Source organism: Sardina pilchardus, chromosome 19 (assembly GCF_963854185.1).
Source record: "Sardina pilchardus chromosome 19, fSarPil1.1, whole genome shotgun sequence".
Lineage (NCBI taxonomy): Eukaryota > Metazoa > Chordata > Actinopteri > Clupeiformes > Clupeidae > Sardina > Sardina pilchardus.
Window position 1 is genome coordinate 17,101,385 of NC_085012.1, and position 15,000 is coordinate 17,116,384.

The 15,000-nt window shown below is 46.7% G+C and overlaps 1 protein-coding gene across 3 annotated transcripts in view; it reads left to right on the forward strand.

The window, feature by feature from the left end:
- drosha (drosha ribonuclease III) overlaps positions 1-15,000 on the forward strand; it is an 81,873-nt gene that overhangs the window by 15,241 nt on the left and 51,632 nt on the right. For all 3 annotated transcript variants that reach the window (XM_062520956.1, XM_062520957.1, XM_062520958.1), the window contains 6 exons: positions 1,558-1,665; positions 3,688-3,795; positions 8,503-8,641; positions 9,040-9,100; positions 9,406-9,465; positions 14,918-15,000. The exon at positions 14,918-15,000 is cut by the window's right edge and continues 17 nt beyond it. In XM_062520956.1, coding sequence (XP_062376940.1) covers positions 1,558-1,665; positions 3,688-3,795; positions 8,503-8,641; positions 9,040-9,100; positions 9,406-9,465; positions 14,918-15,000 — 559 coding nt within the window. The remainder of the gene's footprint in view (positions 1-1,557; positions 1,666-3,687; positions 3,796-8,502; positions 8,642-9,039; positions 9,101-9,405; positions 9,466-14,917) is intronic.

The window sequence follows — 15,000 nt, forward strand, 5'->3', positions numbered from 1 at the left end:
ATATGGGAACATCTTAACAACTCTGGCTGTATAAATGATGTATGCTAAACAGAGAGGGAGCGAGGGAGAGGGAGAGGGAGAGAGGCCAGGGCTTTGATCACCGACTTTGTGGAATCATGTCCCCTGAGACCTGAGGTCTCTTCCCTCCGCATCATCAGCTAGCGACACACACACAAACACACACTCTCCCACATACACACACACACACACACACACACCAGACACAAGATACAGTACACACACACACACACAGAGACTTGCTGGCCATGTTTGGCCTGCTCAGAAGCCTTGAGGGTGGCCACTTTGATGGGGATCAAACACTGTCATTGCAGACTCAGACACATACACACACACACACACACACACACACACACACACACACACACACACACACACACACACACACCACACAGACATGTTCCCATGCATACACACACCGTGTGTGTGTGTGTGTGTGCGCGCACGCGATTCGCTTTGATGCAGAGTTCAAAGTGGAATGACATTATTTATTCATGCCTTTGTTGTTCTTATTTCCGCGGTGCCACGAACCTGCTGTTCACCAGCAATTTACACACGTCATCGCAGACAGAGAAGAGGAAGCCACGAGGAAGGAGTGAGAGAGAGATGGAGAGAGAAAGTGAGAGAGAGAAAGTGAGTGAGAGAGAGAGAGAGAAGAAGGGATGGGGCCAGACAGACAGTCAGAGAAGATAAATGTTCTTATTATTCAAAGGCAAATGGTCCTAGACAGACTATTTGCTTTGTCAGTCATGCATCAATATAGCGGTAATAGCGCTCACACACACACACACACACACACACACACACACACATGTGGTGGTCTTCAGTTCTAAGAGGGTAGATGTATCCAAACTGTGTGCATTTGTACCCATGTTTTGGATGTTGTGTGTATGCTCCGTGTATGTTTGTGTGGGCAATGTGCAAGTGTGTGTATATGTGTGCGCAGTGGTCACAGACATATTTCATTGATATGTTCATTTGAATTTGCTTGTAGTTTGTTCTTTTGCGCCCTCCGTGTGTGTGTGTGTGTGTGTGTGTGTGTGTGTGTGTTTATGTGTGTGTGTGTGTGTGTGTGTGTGTGTGTGTGTGTGTGTGTGTGTGTGTGTGTGTGTGTGTGTGGTTGTGGTGATGAGAGTCGTGCGGTAATATGTGGCCTTCTGTTTGTCGGCACGGTTGCTTTGATTGGTCATCTGTCAGAACCTCTTATTCAATCAACTGACCACGGTCTCAATCAGCACAGCGCTTCACACACCGGCACAAGGCACACATGATTAGTCTTCAGAGAATTCGTCTTCCCTGTGTGTGTGTGTGTGTGTTTGGTGATGTTGGTGATGTGTCTTTGTGTATGTGTGTGCGTGTGTGTGTCGCCTATGTTATTTGTCATTTGTCACTTTTGTGTGTGTGTTGTGTGACTGTCTGTGTGTGTCTCCGACTTGTGTGTGTGTGCACTGCACATGCATGTGTCATGCATTTAATTATGTGTGTGTGTGTGTGTGTGTGTGTGTGTGTGTGTGTGTGTGTGTGTGTGTGTGAGATCAGGAAGCCCTTCAGAAGATCCGTCAGAAGAATACCATGCGGAGAGAGGTCACTGTGGAGCTGAGCAGTCAGGGCTTCTGGAAGACTGGCATCCGCTCTGATGTCTGTCAGGTACACACACATGTTCCTTCTCACAGTAAACACACACACACACACACACACACACACACACTCAAACTCACTATACTTTCATGTCAAAACTACACACACACACACACAAACTCACCATATACTGTACTTTCATGTTAAAACTACAAACATGCACACACAACAACAACAACAACAACACGCACACACACACACACACACACACACACACACACACACACACACACACACACACGCTACACTGCACCACATTCCACCACGCCACACCACATTAAACACACACACTATCAGAGGCAAATTCCTCCACATACACACCTACTCACATCTCACATTCTCGACACCCACACACACACACACACACACACACACACACACACACACACACATACACCGTACGAAATAAAAATGCAAATATCTCATTCATCTTTTACACACACATGCACAGACCTCATCACACATTTCTCTCACACTCCTCACTCACACACAAACCCCAGATGCTTTCACCACAGATCACACCCACCCACCCACATACACACATACACCCACACCCACACACACACACACACACACACACACACACACCCTCTCATCTCTGTCCACACGCATGCTTTGGCACTCTCAGATTTTCCTTCCTCTTTGTACGGGTCCCAAATCATGTGTGTCCTTCCTCTCGGAGATTGGAATGGATTGGTGCGTGCCAAAATGAGAATTTTCTCCCAGTCTCATTCCTCTTCCATCACTCCTCTCATCCCCTCTCTCTTTCTCTCTCTCTCCCTCTCTCCCCCCAGCCCCTGCGTCTCTCTCCTCTCTCTCCTCTCTCTCTCTCTCTCTCTCTCTCTCTCTCTCTCCCCTGCCCCTGCATCCCTTCCCTCTCTCTCTCTCTCTCCACCCCCCTTCGCCCTGGTCCTCAGATTGGGTTTTCATCCTTTGATCTGTCGCTCTGTCGGAGCACTTCTTAATAAATAATGACCGCCTGATTGATTTCTGTCTCCCCATGTTCCTCTCCCCCTCGCCCCCCTTTCTATTACTTATCCCTCATCTTTCTCTCTGTTGCTTTCTCATATCTTTCTTTTTCCACTCTCTTCTCTTTCTCTTTCTTTGTCTTTCGGAGTTTGAGGCCATCTATCTGTTTTTCTCGGCCCCCATCCCAGTCCTAGCTGTGATACGCTCTCCATAATCTATGGGACTAGCTGTGATGCTCTCTCCATAATCTATAGTCTCCCCAGCAGTCCTAGCTGTGATACGCTCTCCATAATCTATAATCTCCCCAGCAGTACTACTGTAGCTGTGATACTCTCCCCATACAGTCTCCCCAGCAGTACTAGCTGTGATACTCTCTCCGTAATCTATAGTCTCTGCAGCAGTGCTAGCTGTGATACTCTCCCCATAATCTATAGTCTCTGCAGTACTACTGTAGCTGTGATACTCTCCCCATACAGTCTCCCCAGCAGTACTAGATGTGATACTCTCTCCGTAATCTATAGTCTCTGCAGCAGTACTAGCTGAGATACTCTCCCCATAATCTATAGTCTCTGCAGCAGTAATAGCTGTGATACTCTCTCTGTAATCTATAGTCTCTGCAGCAGTACTAGCTGTGATACTCTCCCCATAATCTATAATCTCCGCAGCAGTACTAGCTGTGATACTCTCTCCGTAATCTATAGTCTCCCCAGCAGTACTCTGCACTACTTCATCTTCATCTCTCCATCCATTCATCCATCTATCTAGCCATCCATCAGTCTATCAATCTGTTTGTCTATCCATCCATTCGCCCGTCTATCCATCTATCTATCTATCTATCTATCCATCCATCCATCTATCTATCCATCCATCCATCCATCCATCCATCCTCCGGTCTATCCATCCATCCGTCCGTCCAGTTTTATGAATGTCCTGAATGGGTTCTGTAATTTGTTCTGTGTTGTTAATGACCTCCATTCTCTGTGTTGTAAAAATGTTCTTTCTCTGTGTGTGTGTGTGTGTGTGTGTGTTCGTGTTTGTGTGTGTGTGTTCTGTCATGTTCAGCACGCCATGATGCTGCCGGTGCTAACCCACCACATCCGCTACCACCAGTGCCTCATGCACTTGGACAAGCTCATCGGCTACGTGTTTGAGGACCGCTGTCTGCTCCAGGTTAGTGTGTGTGTGTGTGTGTGTGTGTCTGTGTGTCTGTGTGTCTGTGTGTCTGTGTGTCTGTGTGCGTGTGTTTGAGGTGGACAGATGTGCCCACTGAGGGGTTTGCCAGGCGTGAGTGTGTGTGTGTGTGAGTGTGTTTGAGTGGTTTTAATTGGCACGAGTCAGGTAGGCTGCACAGGGCTCTCAGAGGGCCATAATTAGTTTGCTGATTTACTGGTGGTCTTTGCCACACACACAAACACACACACACACACACACACACACACTCACACACTCACACACTCACACACACACACATGTGCGCAGGTGCACACACTCACTGACAGCTGCCCCTACCCTAATACATATCCTCTCTCTTTTGCCCTCTTTCTCTCTTTCTCTCTCTTTCTCTCTCTCTCTCTCTCACTCACTCACACACACACACACACACACACACACACACACAGGTGCACACACTCACTGACAATTGCCCCTACCCTAATACATATCCTCTCTCTTTTGCCCTCTCTCTCACACACACACACACACACACACACACACATATATAAATATAGATAAATAGAAGCGTAGGCTTACAGTCTTGGTCTTTTTGAAGACTCTAACATTGCAGGGAGTGGGCAGGAAACACAAAAGCTTCCTTCAAATAGCAAGTGTGTGTGTGTGTGTGTGTGTGTGTGTGTGTGTGTGTGTGTGTGTGTGTGTGTGTTTGCGCGCACACACACTTCTCCCATGTACAGCCTGTAGCAGTATTGGAGAGCTGTCACGCTCTGATGCATCACCAATCAATGCGTTTTATTTGGGCCCAAAGAGGAGCAATATAGAGGCTCCCTCTCATCACCCTGTGAAGGTCTCCAGAGAGAGAGAGAGAGAGGCTGGAAGAACACAAGGGTTAGGAACGAGTGTGTGTGTGTGTGTGTGGTCGCCATTGGTGGTCGTGGTCATGTTCTTTGAGCTGGCACAAAAACGTCTTTTTCAGCTGCCTCCATAGAAATGGTATGTGATGTGTGTGTACGTTTGTGTGTGAGAGTGAGTAAGAGAGTCAATTATTGATCTCTTTGCTGCTCACTTCTGATGTCAGCTTTGTAGTGTGTGTGTGTGTGTGTATCTGTTTTTGTCTGTATCTGTATTTACACATATGCCCATGGTTGCACCTTTTTAATTATTTGAACCACTTCGGACTTCTTGTTTCTTCATTCCTTTTCCCTCCTCTCCTCCTATCCTCTCTTCTCTTCTCCTCTTCCCTCTCTCTCCCTTTTTTCTCTCTCATCCTTAACCTTCCTCTTGTCTCTCCATTGCTCCGGTAAGCTAATCTCTGCCATTGATTAAAAACATAATAATAAAAAATCAGTCCTCACTCCTCAGCCAGTTTTACATACCAAGGGATGTTGGCTCTGGTTATGTAATGGCCTGTACAGACTGCACAACTTTTTTGTCTTTCACGATTATCTTTTATGATTGACCATGTCAGATTAGGCGATACATTTTTCAGCTACACCAGTTAGGCTATTATGAAGTTCAAATAGTATCTGGACATTTTGTTGGTTGTCTGCATGTAAAACCAATAAATAAGTTGGTGATAAATAAAGATGAATTCAAACAGGTGAGGTGTATCTATGAGCTTTAATTTGACAGGAATGAGGCCTATATTGGAATACCTGCCATGTCCTATAAAATGATTCTGTTGATCTGTATGATCACGGTTGTAACATACTACAACATGATGTCCTTATGTTCTGTTTTCTGCCCACCGTAAGAGGTTGTTATGGTGTGTTGAAATGACGTAGTTTTAAAATGAATCGTCAACTTAGGATGAGAATGGTTAACACAATTTTGTTCCCACAAAATGGTATTTTTGCTGTTTTTTTTTCCCTTTTGTGTAGATGCTAATAAGGCTAGTAATTAATAGCAGCATACAGTTATCTAATATAATAGCATCATTTGAGGTACAGAGTGATTGTGGAGAATGCCAAGCGCTTGGCCTGATTTAAAAACTACCCTTCCCCTTCAGTCTTTGTACAGAGTCCAACTCAAAGAGCTGAGGTGACGCAATAGGGCTTGTGTAATAGCAAGGGTTTGTGTGTGTGTGTGTGTGTGTGTGTGTGTGTGTGTGTGTGTGTGTGTGTGTGTGGGTGGGCAGGCAGGCAGTCAGTCAGTAAGCACCAAGGGGTAGAGCAGGGCATATGGTTTTGACCAGTGGGGGGTGACTTGGGCAGGCACGCTGCTGAATGATTCAGAGACACACAGGCGCGCACACACACACGCACACACACACACACATACACACACTCTCTGACAGACAGCAGCAGCAAAGATATCCTGCGGGATTTAAATAATTAATCTGTGTGATTCAAGTGCTCCATTTCAGATTTCCTCTGTGTGCTCGGGCGCGAGCGTGTGAACATACGTGCGTGTGCGTCTAACAGTATGGGCCTTCCTGCATCAGGGACTATTTATACACACATATGACTGTTACGTCTTGTGAGTCTCTTAAGTCTCTCTATTTGCGTGTGTGCGCGAAGTGTGTGTGCCTGTGTGTGTGTGTGTGTGTGTGTGTTTGTGTGAGAGAGAGAGGATGAGTCACTGGCACCTCCTGCCTCTAGGCATCCCCCTAAATAAATAATGATATAGATATATGAGTAAACACAAATAAATGTGTGGGATTACTGAAGCGTCGTGGCGAGAGTGGGAATAAAGGGCTAATCTTTCCCGTGCAATCCTCACTCGAGCGACAGTGGCCAAAACTGAGATGTCGACTCATGGTGTGCGTGTGTGTGCGCTTGTGTGTATGTGTGTGTGTGTTTGTGTCATGCAGCCAAATCAGCGGCCATTAGAGGGGGACAAGGGGGAACCGGCCAAATCCTTCAGATAAACATGTTTTAAATCCTGCGTTACCACACACACGCACACATACACACACACACACACACACACACGCACACACACACACACGCACACACACACGCACATACACACGCACGCACGCACAAACACACACACACACGCACGCACACACACACACACATACACACACACAGTGTTTATTGCACAGACTTTCACACATTCAGATCCCACCCCATTCACATCGCAGGCACACACACACACACACGCTCACAGAGTGATTTGTGAATATAATCTCTGTGCATGTGTCCAGTTGAGTGTATTTACACAGGGATCGAAAGCAAAGCCTGTGAATTGTGGACTGATGTTTGGCCACTGTGCCTTTTCCTGTTCTCATGTCCGCGCTCTGGTACCCCTCGTCCAGCCCAGTCAACTCTTTTCTGCTGTGGTGTGGAGGACTGCAGATGACCTGGGGTGCGTTTCCCAAATCCATAGTTGCTATGGGTAGTAGTTGCTAACATAGTTGCTAACTTAATTAGCGACTATGGTTTTGGGAAACGCACCCCTGGGCAGAGAATGCAGACTTGTGGCTACGTCAGCAACGTTGACTCATACAGTAGCTGCGTAAAACTTCCATTGCTGCACAGGATATGATGTTATTGGTCAGTTTCATGTCACCTGACCAGAAGTTTTTTTGCAACGCTTTTTAGGACCCGTGATGCTTTGCAACATGTCCACAGAGAGGTGTTTTACTTTTATGTGTGTGTGGACGCCCCAAGCAATCCAGATGTGGTGATTTTCCTCAACAGCTCACAATCACACACACACACACACACACACACACACACACGGTCTATTCCATCTCTCCTATACACCCAGCAGGTGTCGGGGGAAGAGAATTCCACTTCTATCAGCGTCCGTACAAAACTCGACTTGTAGTGAAATTTGTCGGCGCTCAGAGGAGCTGCCGCGTGCTTGAAGTATTTCATAAATACATATTAAAAATCAAAATGGTAAAACCACAAGGGCCAGTGCCTTACACGTATATCTCATTGGAGCTTGAAATTGATTTAAGAAGTGTGTGTGTATGTGTGTGTGTGTGTACTGTATGCTCGTGTGTGTGTGTGTGTGTGTGTTGGACTTGGCACATCACAGCAGCCGAGTTACTGCTGAGAACACACTTGCTTGATGTAAGATTGATAAATGCTGGCTGTGTTTTACAGAGTGCAATCTCTCTCTCTCTCCCTCTCTTTCCCTCTCTCTCTCCCTCTCTGGTCCTCCTTTTCATTTCTGCATGTCTTTCTTCCTCCCGCTGTCTCTCTCCATCTTGCCTTCCTTTCTTCATGTGGATCCGTCTCTCTGCTCCTCCTGACTTGGCGCCTCTGTTCCGCTCTGATTTCCTGTCAAAACCCTGAGCGTGCTTAGGCTGCTGTCAGGACAGGAGGCTGCCACCATCCCACTTCTAACTCTGCTGTCTATACCTGTGTCTGTAGCCCTGTGTTTGTGTTTGTCTGTGTGTGAGTGTGTGTGAGTGTGTCTGAGTGTGTCTGAGTGTGTGTGAGTGTGTGTGAGTGTGTGAGTGTGTGAGTGTGTGAGTGTGTGAGTGTGTGAGTGTGTGTGAGTGTGTGTGTGTGTGTGTGTGTGTGTGTGTGTGTGTGTGTGTGTGTGTGTGTGTGTGTTAGAGAGAGAGAGAGAGAGAGAGAGAGTGAGAGATTGTGTGCAGTGTATCCAGATTTCTTTTGGATGATGTATCAGTTGCTAATCATTGGCTGTTTATTGATTGGTCCATCTCCCTCTCTCCCTCTCTCCCTCTCTCTGTCTCTCTCCATCTCTCTCTCTCTCCATCTCTCTCCTCATGTGTCTCAGTTGGCTATGACCCATCCCAGCCACCACCTGAACTTCGGCATGAACCCCGACCACGCCCGCAACTCGCTCTCCAACTGTGGCATCCGGCAGCCCAAATATGGCGACAGGAAGGTGCACCACATGTACATGAGGAAGAAAGGTGGGCACCCTAACCTCTACGGGTCTCCAGGGGGGACAAAAAGCCCACTGTGACAGCTTCTTTCTGCTCTAATCTTGTCCTCTATTCAGGAGGAAAAAAAACAGCCTGTATGTGTGTGTGTGTGTGTGTGTGTGTGTGCATGTTTGCATGTGTTTGTGTGGCTTAAATAAATGCCTCTGGCATTCGTGGTTAAGCAGTGAAGATATCAGTGTTTGCCTATTTATACTTGAGCAAACATGCACCACACACACACACACACACACACACACACACACACAGATGCGAGAGGCATGTGTTAAAGGTCTATTAGAGACAGGCTGATGTTTGCCTTCCTGTGTTAACTCTGTGTGGAGGTGGCGTGTGTGCTTGTTGACTGATTCTGCTCTTCGATTGGTCAGGAATCAACACATTAATCAACATCATGTCCAGGCTTGGACAGGACGACCCATCTCCTTCCAGGTACACACACACACACACACACACACACACACACACACACACACACACACACACACACACACACACACACACACACACACACACACACACACACACACACACACACACACACACACACACACACACACACACACACACACACACGCACGCACACACGCACACAGACAAAAATACACACACACACACACACACACATAGACACACATAAACACACACACAGACCATATGTTGCATGGCTTTGTGTGTGTGCAAGTCTGTGAGTGTGTTGTTGTCAATTACTGAAATGTCCCTTTCTGGCCTGTCAGGATCAATCACAACGAGAGGCTGGAGTTCCTTGGAGATGCTGTGGTGGAGTTCCTTACCAGGTGTGTTTTGTGTCCCATAAGCGTGTCCGTGCGTGTTTGACGGACATCTTCATTAATTGGAACTAAGAGCAATTTATTATTCTCTCTCTCTGGCATACACCTCAGGACCTCAGGATGCTTACTCACTCTTTCTCTCATATTCTCTCTATCTCTCTATCTCTTTCTTTTCCTTTCCCCTCTCTCTCTCTCCCTCCCCCCACCATCCCTCCTCTCTCTCTTTCTCTCTCTCTCTCTCTCTCCCTCTCTCTCCCTCTCTCTCCCTCTCCCTCTCTTTCCCTCTCTCTCCCTCTCCCGCTCTCTTGTTCCTCCTGCCCCCCTCCTCCTCTTTGTGGTAATTGGAATGTGAATGGGGAGAGGTTGCTTTTTTATATCCTCCTTATTATGTCACTTCCCCTTCCCTTTAAATAAACAAAGTTTCTCCATGACAACCGCTAATTAGCTGGCTGAGGCTGCAACAGAGTGGCTCCCAGGTGAAACCCTGCTCTAAAAAGCACACACACACACACACACACACACAGACACAGACACAGACGCACACACACACACCATGTATAAGCTAATGAGACGTTTCACACACGCTTCACAGTCATTATATGCAGCGGCATCAACAGTGCCCGCTTTAGTACACCAGTAAATAGTACTTGAGTGTTTCTACACACACACACACACACACACACGCTCACACACATGCCAAACAAACAGACTAAGGAATGGAGAGGTTGTGGACAGCGAGAGAGGACTAGCAGAAAGGGTGACCATCTTCTGAATGTCTTGGACACACAGTCAGGGACGTCCCCCTTGTCTCAGCCCTCATTAATTATGCATGCGTTTATTTATCTCACCACCCCGTCCCTATTTATCTCACCACCCCCTCCTATTGTTTGTGTGGCTGTTTGTGTTTTGTTGTGTTTGTGTGGCTGTTTGTGTTGGTCTGAAGGCCGAATGGGACTCACATGGCCCCATTACTGTGGCCTTCAGAGAGAGAGAGAGAGAGAGAGAGAGAGAGAGAGAGAGAGAGAGAGAGACTTTGTTATGAGACATGGGGGAGTAGGTTTAAATACAGTTCATCTCTCTCTGTGGTCTCTCTGTGTTTACACAGTAATCATCCCCCCCCAACACAGGCACACAACCTCCACCCTCCTCTCTCCTCCGCAGTTCTCTCCTCCACCCTCCTCTCCTCCACAGTCCTCTCAACAAATCACCACAAACTGCCGCACCCGTCTGCGCCCTTCCCTTCTTCTTCTCTCTCTCTTTCCCTCCCTCCCTCCCTCTCTGTCCCATCCCTCTCTCTTTCTCTTTCTCTGTCCTTCCCTGGGATGCTCAGATAAATCGCTCAATCTGTCCAAATCCTCCTGAAAGCCTGACGCACGGTGGCCACGGTCTGCTCTAATGACGGCAAGAGGGACGGGGCACTACAAGTCCTCTGCTGACCTTCACAGCATTGATTAGGCCCCGATAAACACAAACACAAACTTCGTCACGAAAAGCCCTCGGACGACTTTTTCTGTCTCTTGTTTTTTTTTTTTTTTTTTCCAAATCCATTCTGCCTTTCAGGGCAAATCCGAATGGGAGCCCGACTTGCGACAGTGCTGTGCCCCGTTGCCCAGCAACGCACCAGCGCAGCCAAACACGCGTTTGTTCAGGGGACGTGCAGGGGATTCTTGATTTGCCTTTGTTTATGTGCATACAGGGTGTGTGTGTGTGTGTGTGTGTGTGTGTGTGTGTGTGTGTGTGTGTGTGTGTGTGTGTGTGTGTGTGTGTGTGTGTGTGTGTGTGTGTGTGTGTGTGTGTGTGTGTGTGTGTGTGTGTGTGTGTGTGTGTGTGTGTGTGTGTCTGTGTGTTTGTGTGTCTGTGTGTGTCTGTGCATGTGTGTGTTTGCTCCAGTTTGTTTGCTCCAGTTTGTTTGTCCCATGCACACAGCGGTTTGCATCTCCAGCATCAGAGGCCGTGATGATTCAGGCTGCTTTCATGTGACTGTGTGAAGATTTTTCATGTGCATGTGTGGCTCTGTCTCTCTGTCCGTATCTGTCTGTCTGTGTCTGTGTGTGTGTGTGCCTGTGTGCCTGTCTATCTCAAAGAGTGGTCTTTCACACCTGCTGAACCTTGTGAATTATGGGCACTGAGCAGTATTAGATGTCACTGTGTGTGTGTGTGTGTGTGTGTGTGTGTGTGTGTGTGTGTGTGTGTGTGTGTGTGTGTGTGTGTGTGTGTGTGTGTGTGTGTGTGTGTGTGTGTGTGTGTGGGTGTTCTTTGATAGAGGTGAGGCCATCATGTACCTCTGTGGTAAACACCACATCAAGGACCTTGTTACAATCAGCACTCCTCAAATTGTACCTGCTGCACTTAGACACACACCCACCCACAGGACACAGGGTCAAACCCTCCAGCAAGCATTTGATGAACAACTGATTTCCTTCAGCACACAATCCGCAAGTTTTCCAAGATGCAGAAGCTTTTTAACTGCTGTATTTTATTTTAGCCTATATTTGTTAGTTCCTCGTCACATTGGTGTTAATTGGGGTAAATTTGATGCTTGTAAGTTGCAATAAACAAAACAAAACAAAAAAAAAAACATTTAAGAAGGTCCAGTAAACTTCCCAAAATAGATTAGTTTTATGACGAAAAAAAAAAAAATCCTTTCTCTGGTCTATAAATTATATAAAGCAGACTGGATATTTTGAACTAAAGAGCACCACAAAAAGAGCAGCAGTTCGGATATGCAATAGTTCAGCGAGCAAGGTCAAAAGGTTAGGCCAGGGTCAAAAAGCTGTGTGCTCCCAGTCAGCCATGCCTCCCGCAGGTCACCTTCCTATGTAATGGCCTTTTGACCTGTAGTGGAAACCCATTCTCAGAGGTAGAACAACAGGGCAAAGATTGTGATACATTATTAACAAATAAAATAAATGGTTAAAATGGCTCCTGCATTCCCTCTAAAGCTGAAGTTGTGATCTCACCTCAGATTCAGAAAAAAAGGACGACCTGCCGTCTACCTCTGGATGTTGTTCAGGTGCGCTCGTGTTCTTGCGCATCGCAGCCCTGTGTTTAAGGAGTAAACACACACTCACACACACACACACACACACACACGCACGCACGCACAGACACACTCATCAGCCCAAGTCCCCCATGTGTGTCTCAGGGTCTTTCACGCCCTGAAAACGAAATGTCCTGGAAAGAGTTGTTTGTTTTTATGCTAATGCGGGCCTCGTTTGAGGCACTTGGGCGTTTGAAGCTGCGCCTCTGCTTGCATCGGCCTTGACAAGTAATCTACGGTGTCTGATTAAATAATAGCCCCCTCCCCTCCTCTTTGGAAAAGTTTTTATTGGTTTCTAAATTAATATACCGGAATGTTCCTTAATTTAATGAGGAGCGTTGTCTGTAGTGTGTGTGTGTGCGTGCGTGCGTGCGTGCGACCGTGTATGTGTGTGTGTGTGCGTGCGCACAGCTGGCTGTCCTTGAATTTGTAATGCTCCATCTAATTTTAATATGTCGCGCTCGATCCAAACGGACTCCACTGCCGGGATCCCGCCTCTCCCGTTTCTGAACGGCGTGTCGGGCCAGGCGGCGCTCGCCATGACTCCGCATGTCTCTTTCTGCTGAGTCATGGGTTGCGTAAGCCATCATGAAAGATCCACGGTAGGGGTGTGAATCTCTCCCTTTTAAGACGATTCGATTCGTATCGATTCATAAAGCTACGATACGATTCACAGACGATGCGGTTTAATACAGAACGATTCGGTGCGATTCGATACGATGCGATACGATTCGATACGATGCAGTAATAGGCCCCAAAATGCAATAGTTCTTCTTAATCTCATTTTATTTTCCATAGGCCTACTGCAGATTTTTTTTTTTTTTTTTTTGCTACTTTAAATGGCATGAGAAAAGTTAGGCTATACAATTGCATGTCATTAATTACAAGACTTGATTGACTGGATTGAAAGACTGAACAAACATTTTGATAATAAGAACGTGGCCAAATGCCTCTAAACGAAATCACTCGGCCAATTAATAGAGATACATTCATATCAGATATCACCCTATACTAGCTGCTGAACCAATCACAATAGTTTAGAAATATGTGATGTAGCTGTAGCTCTTGGGAAAGAGTGTCTGTCTGGATTACCTTTCATAAAACAGGAGGGTTACTAACGCACGTTGTGAGAACCGCGTTCAACACATGACAGGTAGGCACTATCCCTCCTCAGTCAACTTTCAGACCTGCACCGAACATACAGTAAGGCACCGAAGCATTTGGGGAGACACAGGGAAAGGGGAAGCAGGAGGATGACAAGGGGTGTTTGTTGTAGTCTATGAAGCTAATTTTGAGGCTTGTGCTTACGACTGAATGTCTTCGTTCAGGATACTGCAACACACGTTCCCGTCAGCGTTATCTGCGTTTCACTAAACTTGACAACTAGTTTGTTGCTGCCACTGTCTAGCAATGACGCTACTTAGCCTACCCTCGTTGGAGAAGGCTAGGCGCTGGTGTGTTAGCAAATCACGGTTGGTCTAACGATAGCCTATCATAACTTGTAACGTTAGTTTTCCGATTCGTCATTTTAAAATCGATTTATCTATCGATTCATAGTACATTTAAACCGATCCAGGGGTTTGCCTATCGATGCACTCGCGTTGTTAACGTTCCGAATGATTACCGATACGTATCGGTTATTTTTTACACCCCTAATCCACGGCCACAATGAACAGGACACAATGGCCTCGTTCAAAATCGCCATAGCAACTGTACGATTGTTTCCCGATTAGTGCACCGGATAGGTCACCGTGATTCATTTATGGTAATGATGTACGTGCATTGGGGATTGCGTATGTGTGTCTTACTGTAGGTGCTGGTTGTTGTGTGTTTAATTCTGTTCTGCAATGACTCAATGATGTGATTTCTCAGAGGCCTTGTTAGTGTGCAGTGAGATTGCACAGATCATTGACTAAGAACGGTCATGATTGGGTACCCCGTGAATTGATGCTGCATTTCCTTTGAGACCCCTCCCCCCCTCACACACACACACACACACACACACACACACACACACACACACCTTGTGGTGACTTTAGGATGTACTTTAAAAGAAAAAGAAAAAGTTTTTGATACTTTTGTCCTAGTTGTGTTGTACGGGTGTGTGCTGACTCAGGGTTAGTGTGTGCTTGTGACTCAGCCTTCCGTTGCGATTCCTCTTGACTCAGCGTCCGTCTAGTCTGACTCAGCGGTTTTGTTTCCCATTGTTTGTGTGTGTTTGTGTGTGTGTATATGTATGTTTGATAACTGTGCATGTATTTGCGTGTGTATCTAATATCTATGCCTATGTCTCTCTGTGTGTGTGTGTGTGTGTGTGTGTGTGTGTGTGTGTGTGTGTGTGTGTGTGTGTGTGTGTGTGTGTGTGTGTGTGTGTGTGTGTGTGTGTGTGTGTGTGTGTGTGTGTGTGTGTCTATGCAGCGTGCACCTGTACTACCTGTTCCCCAGCCTGGAGGAGGGGGGCCTGGCCACCTACCGCACCGCCATTGTCCAGAACCAGCACC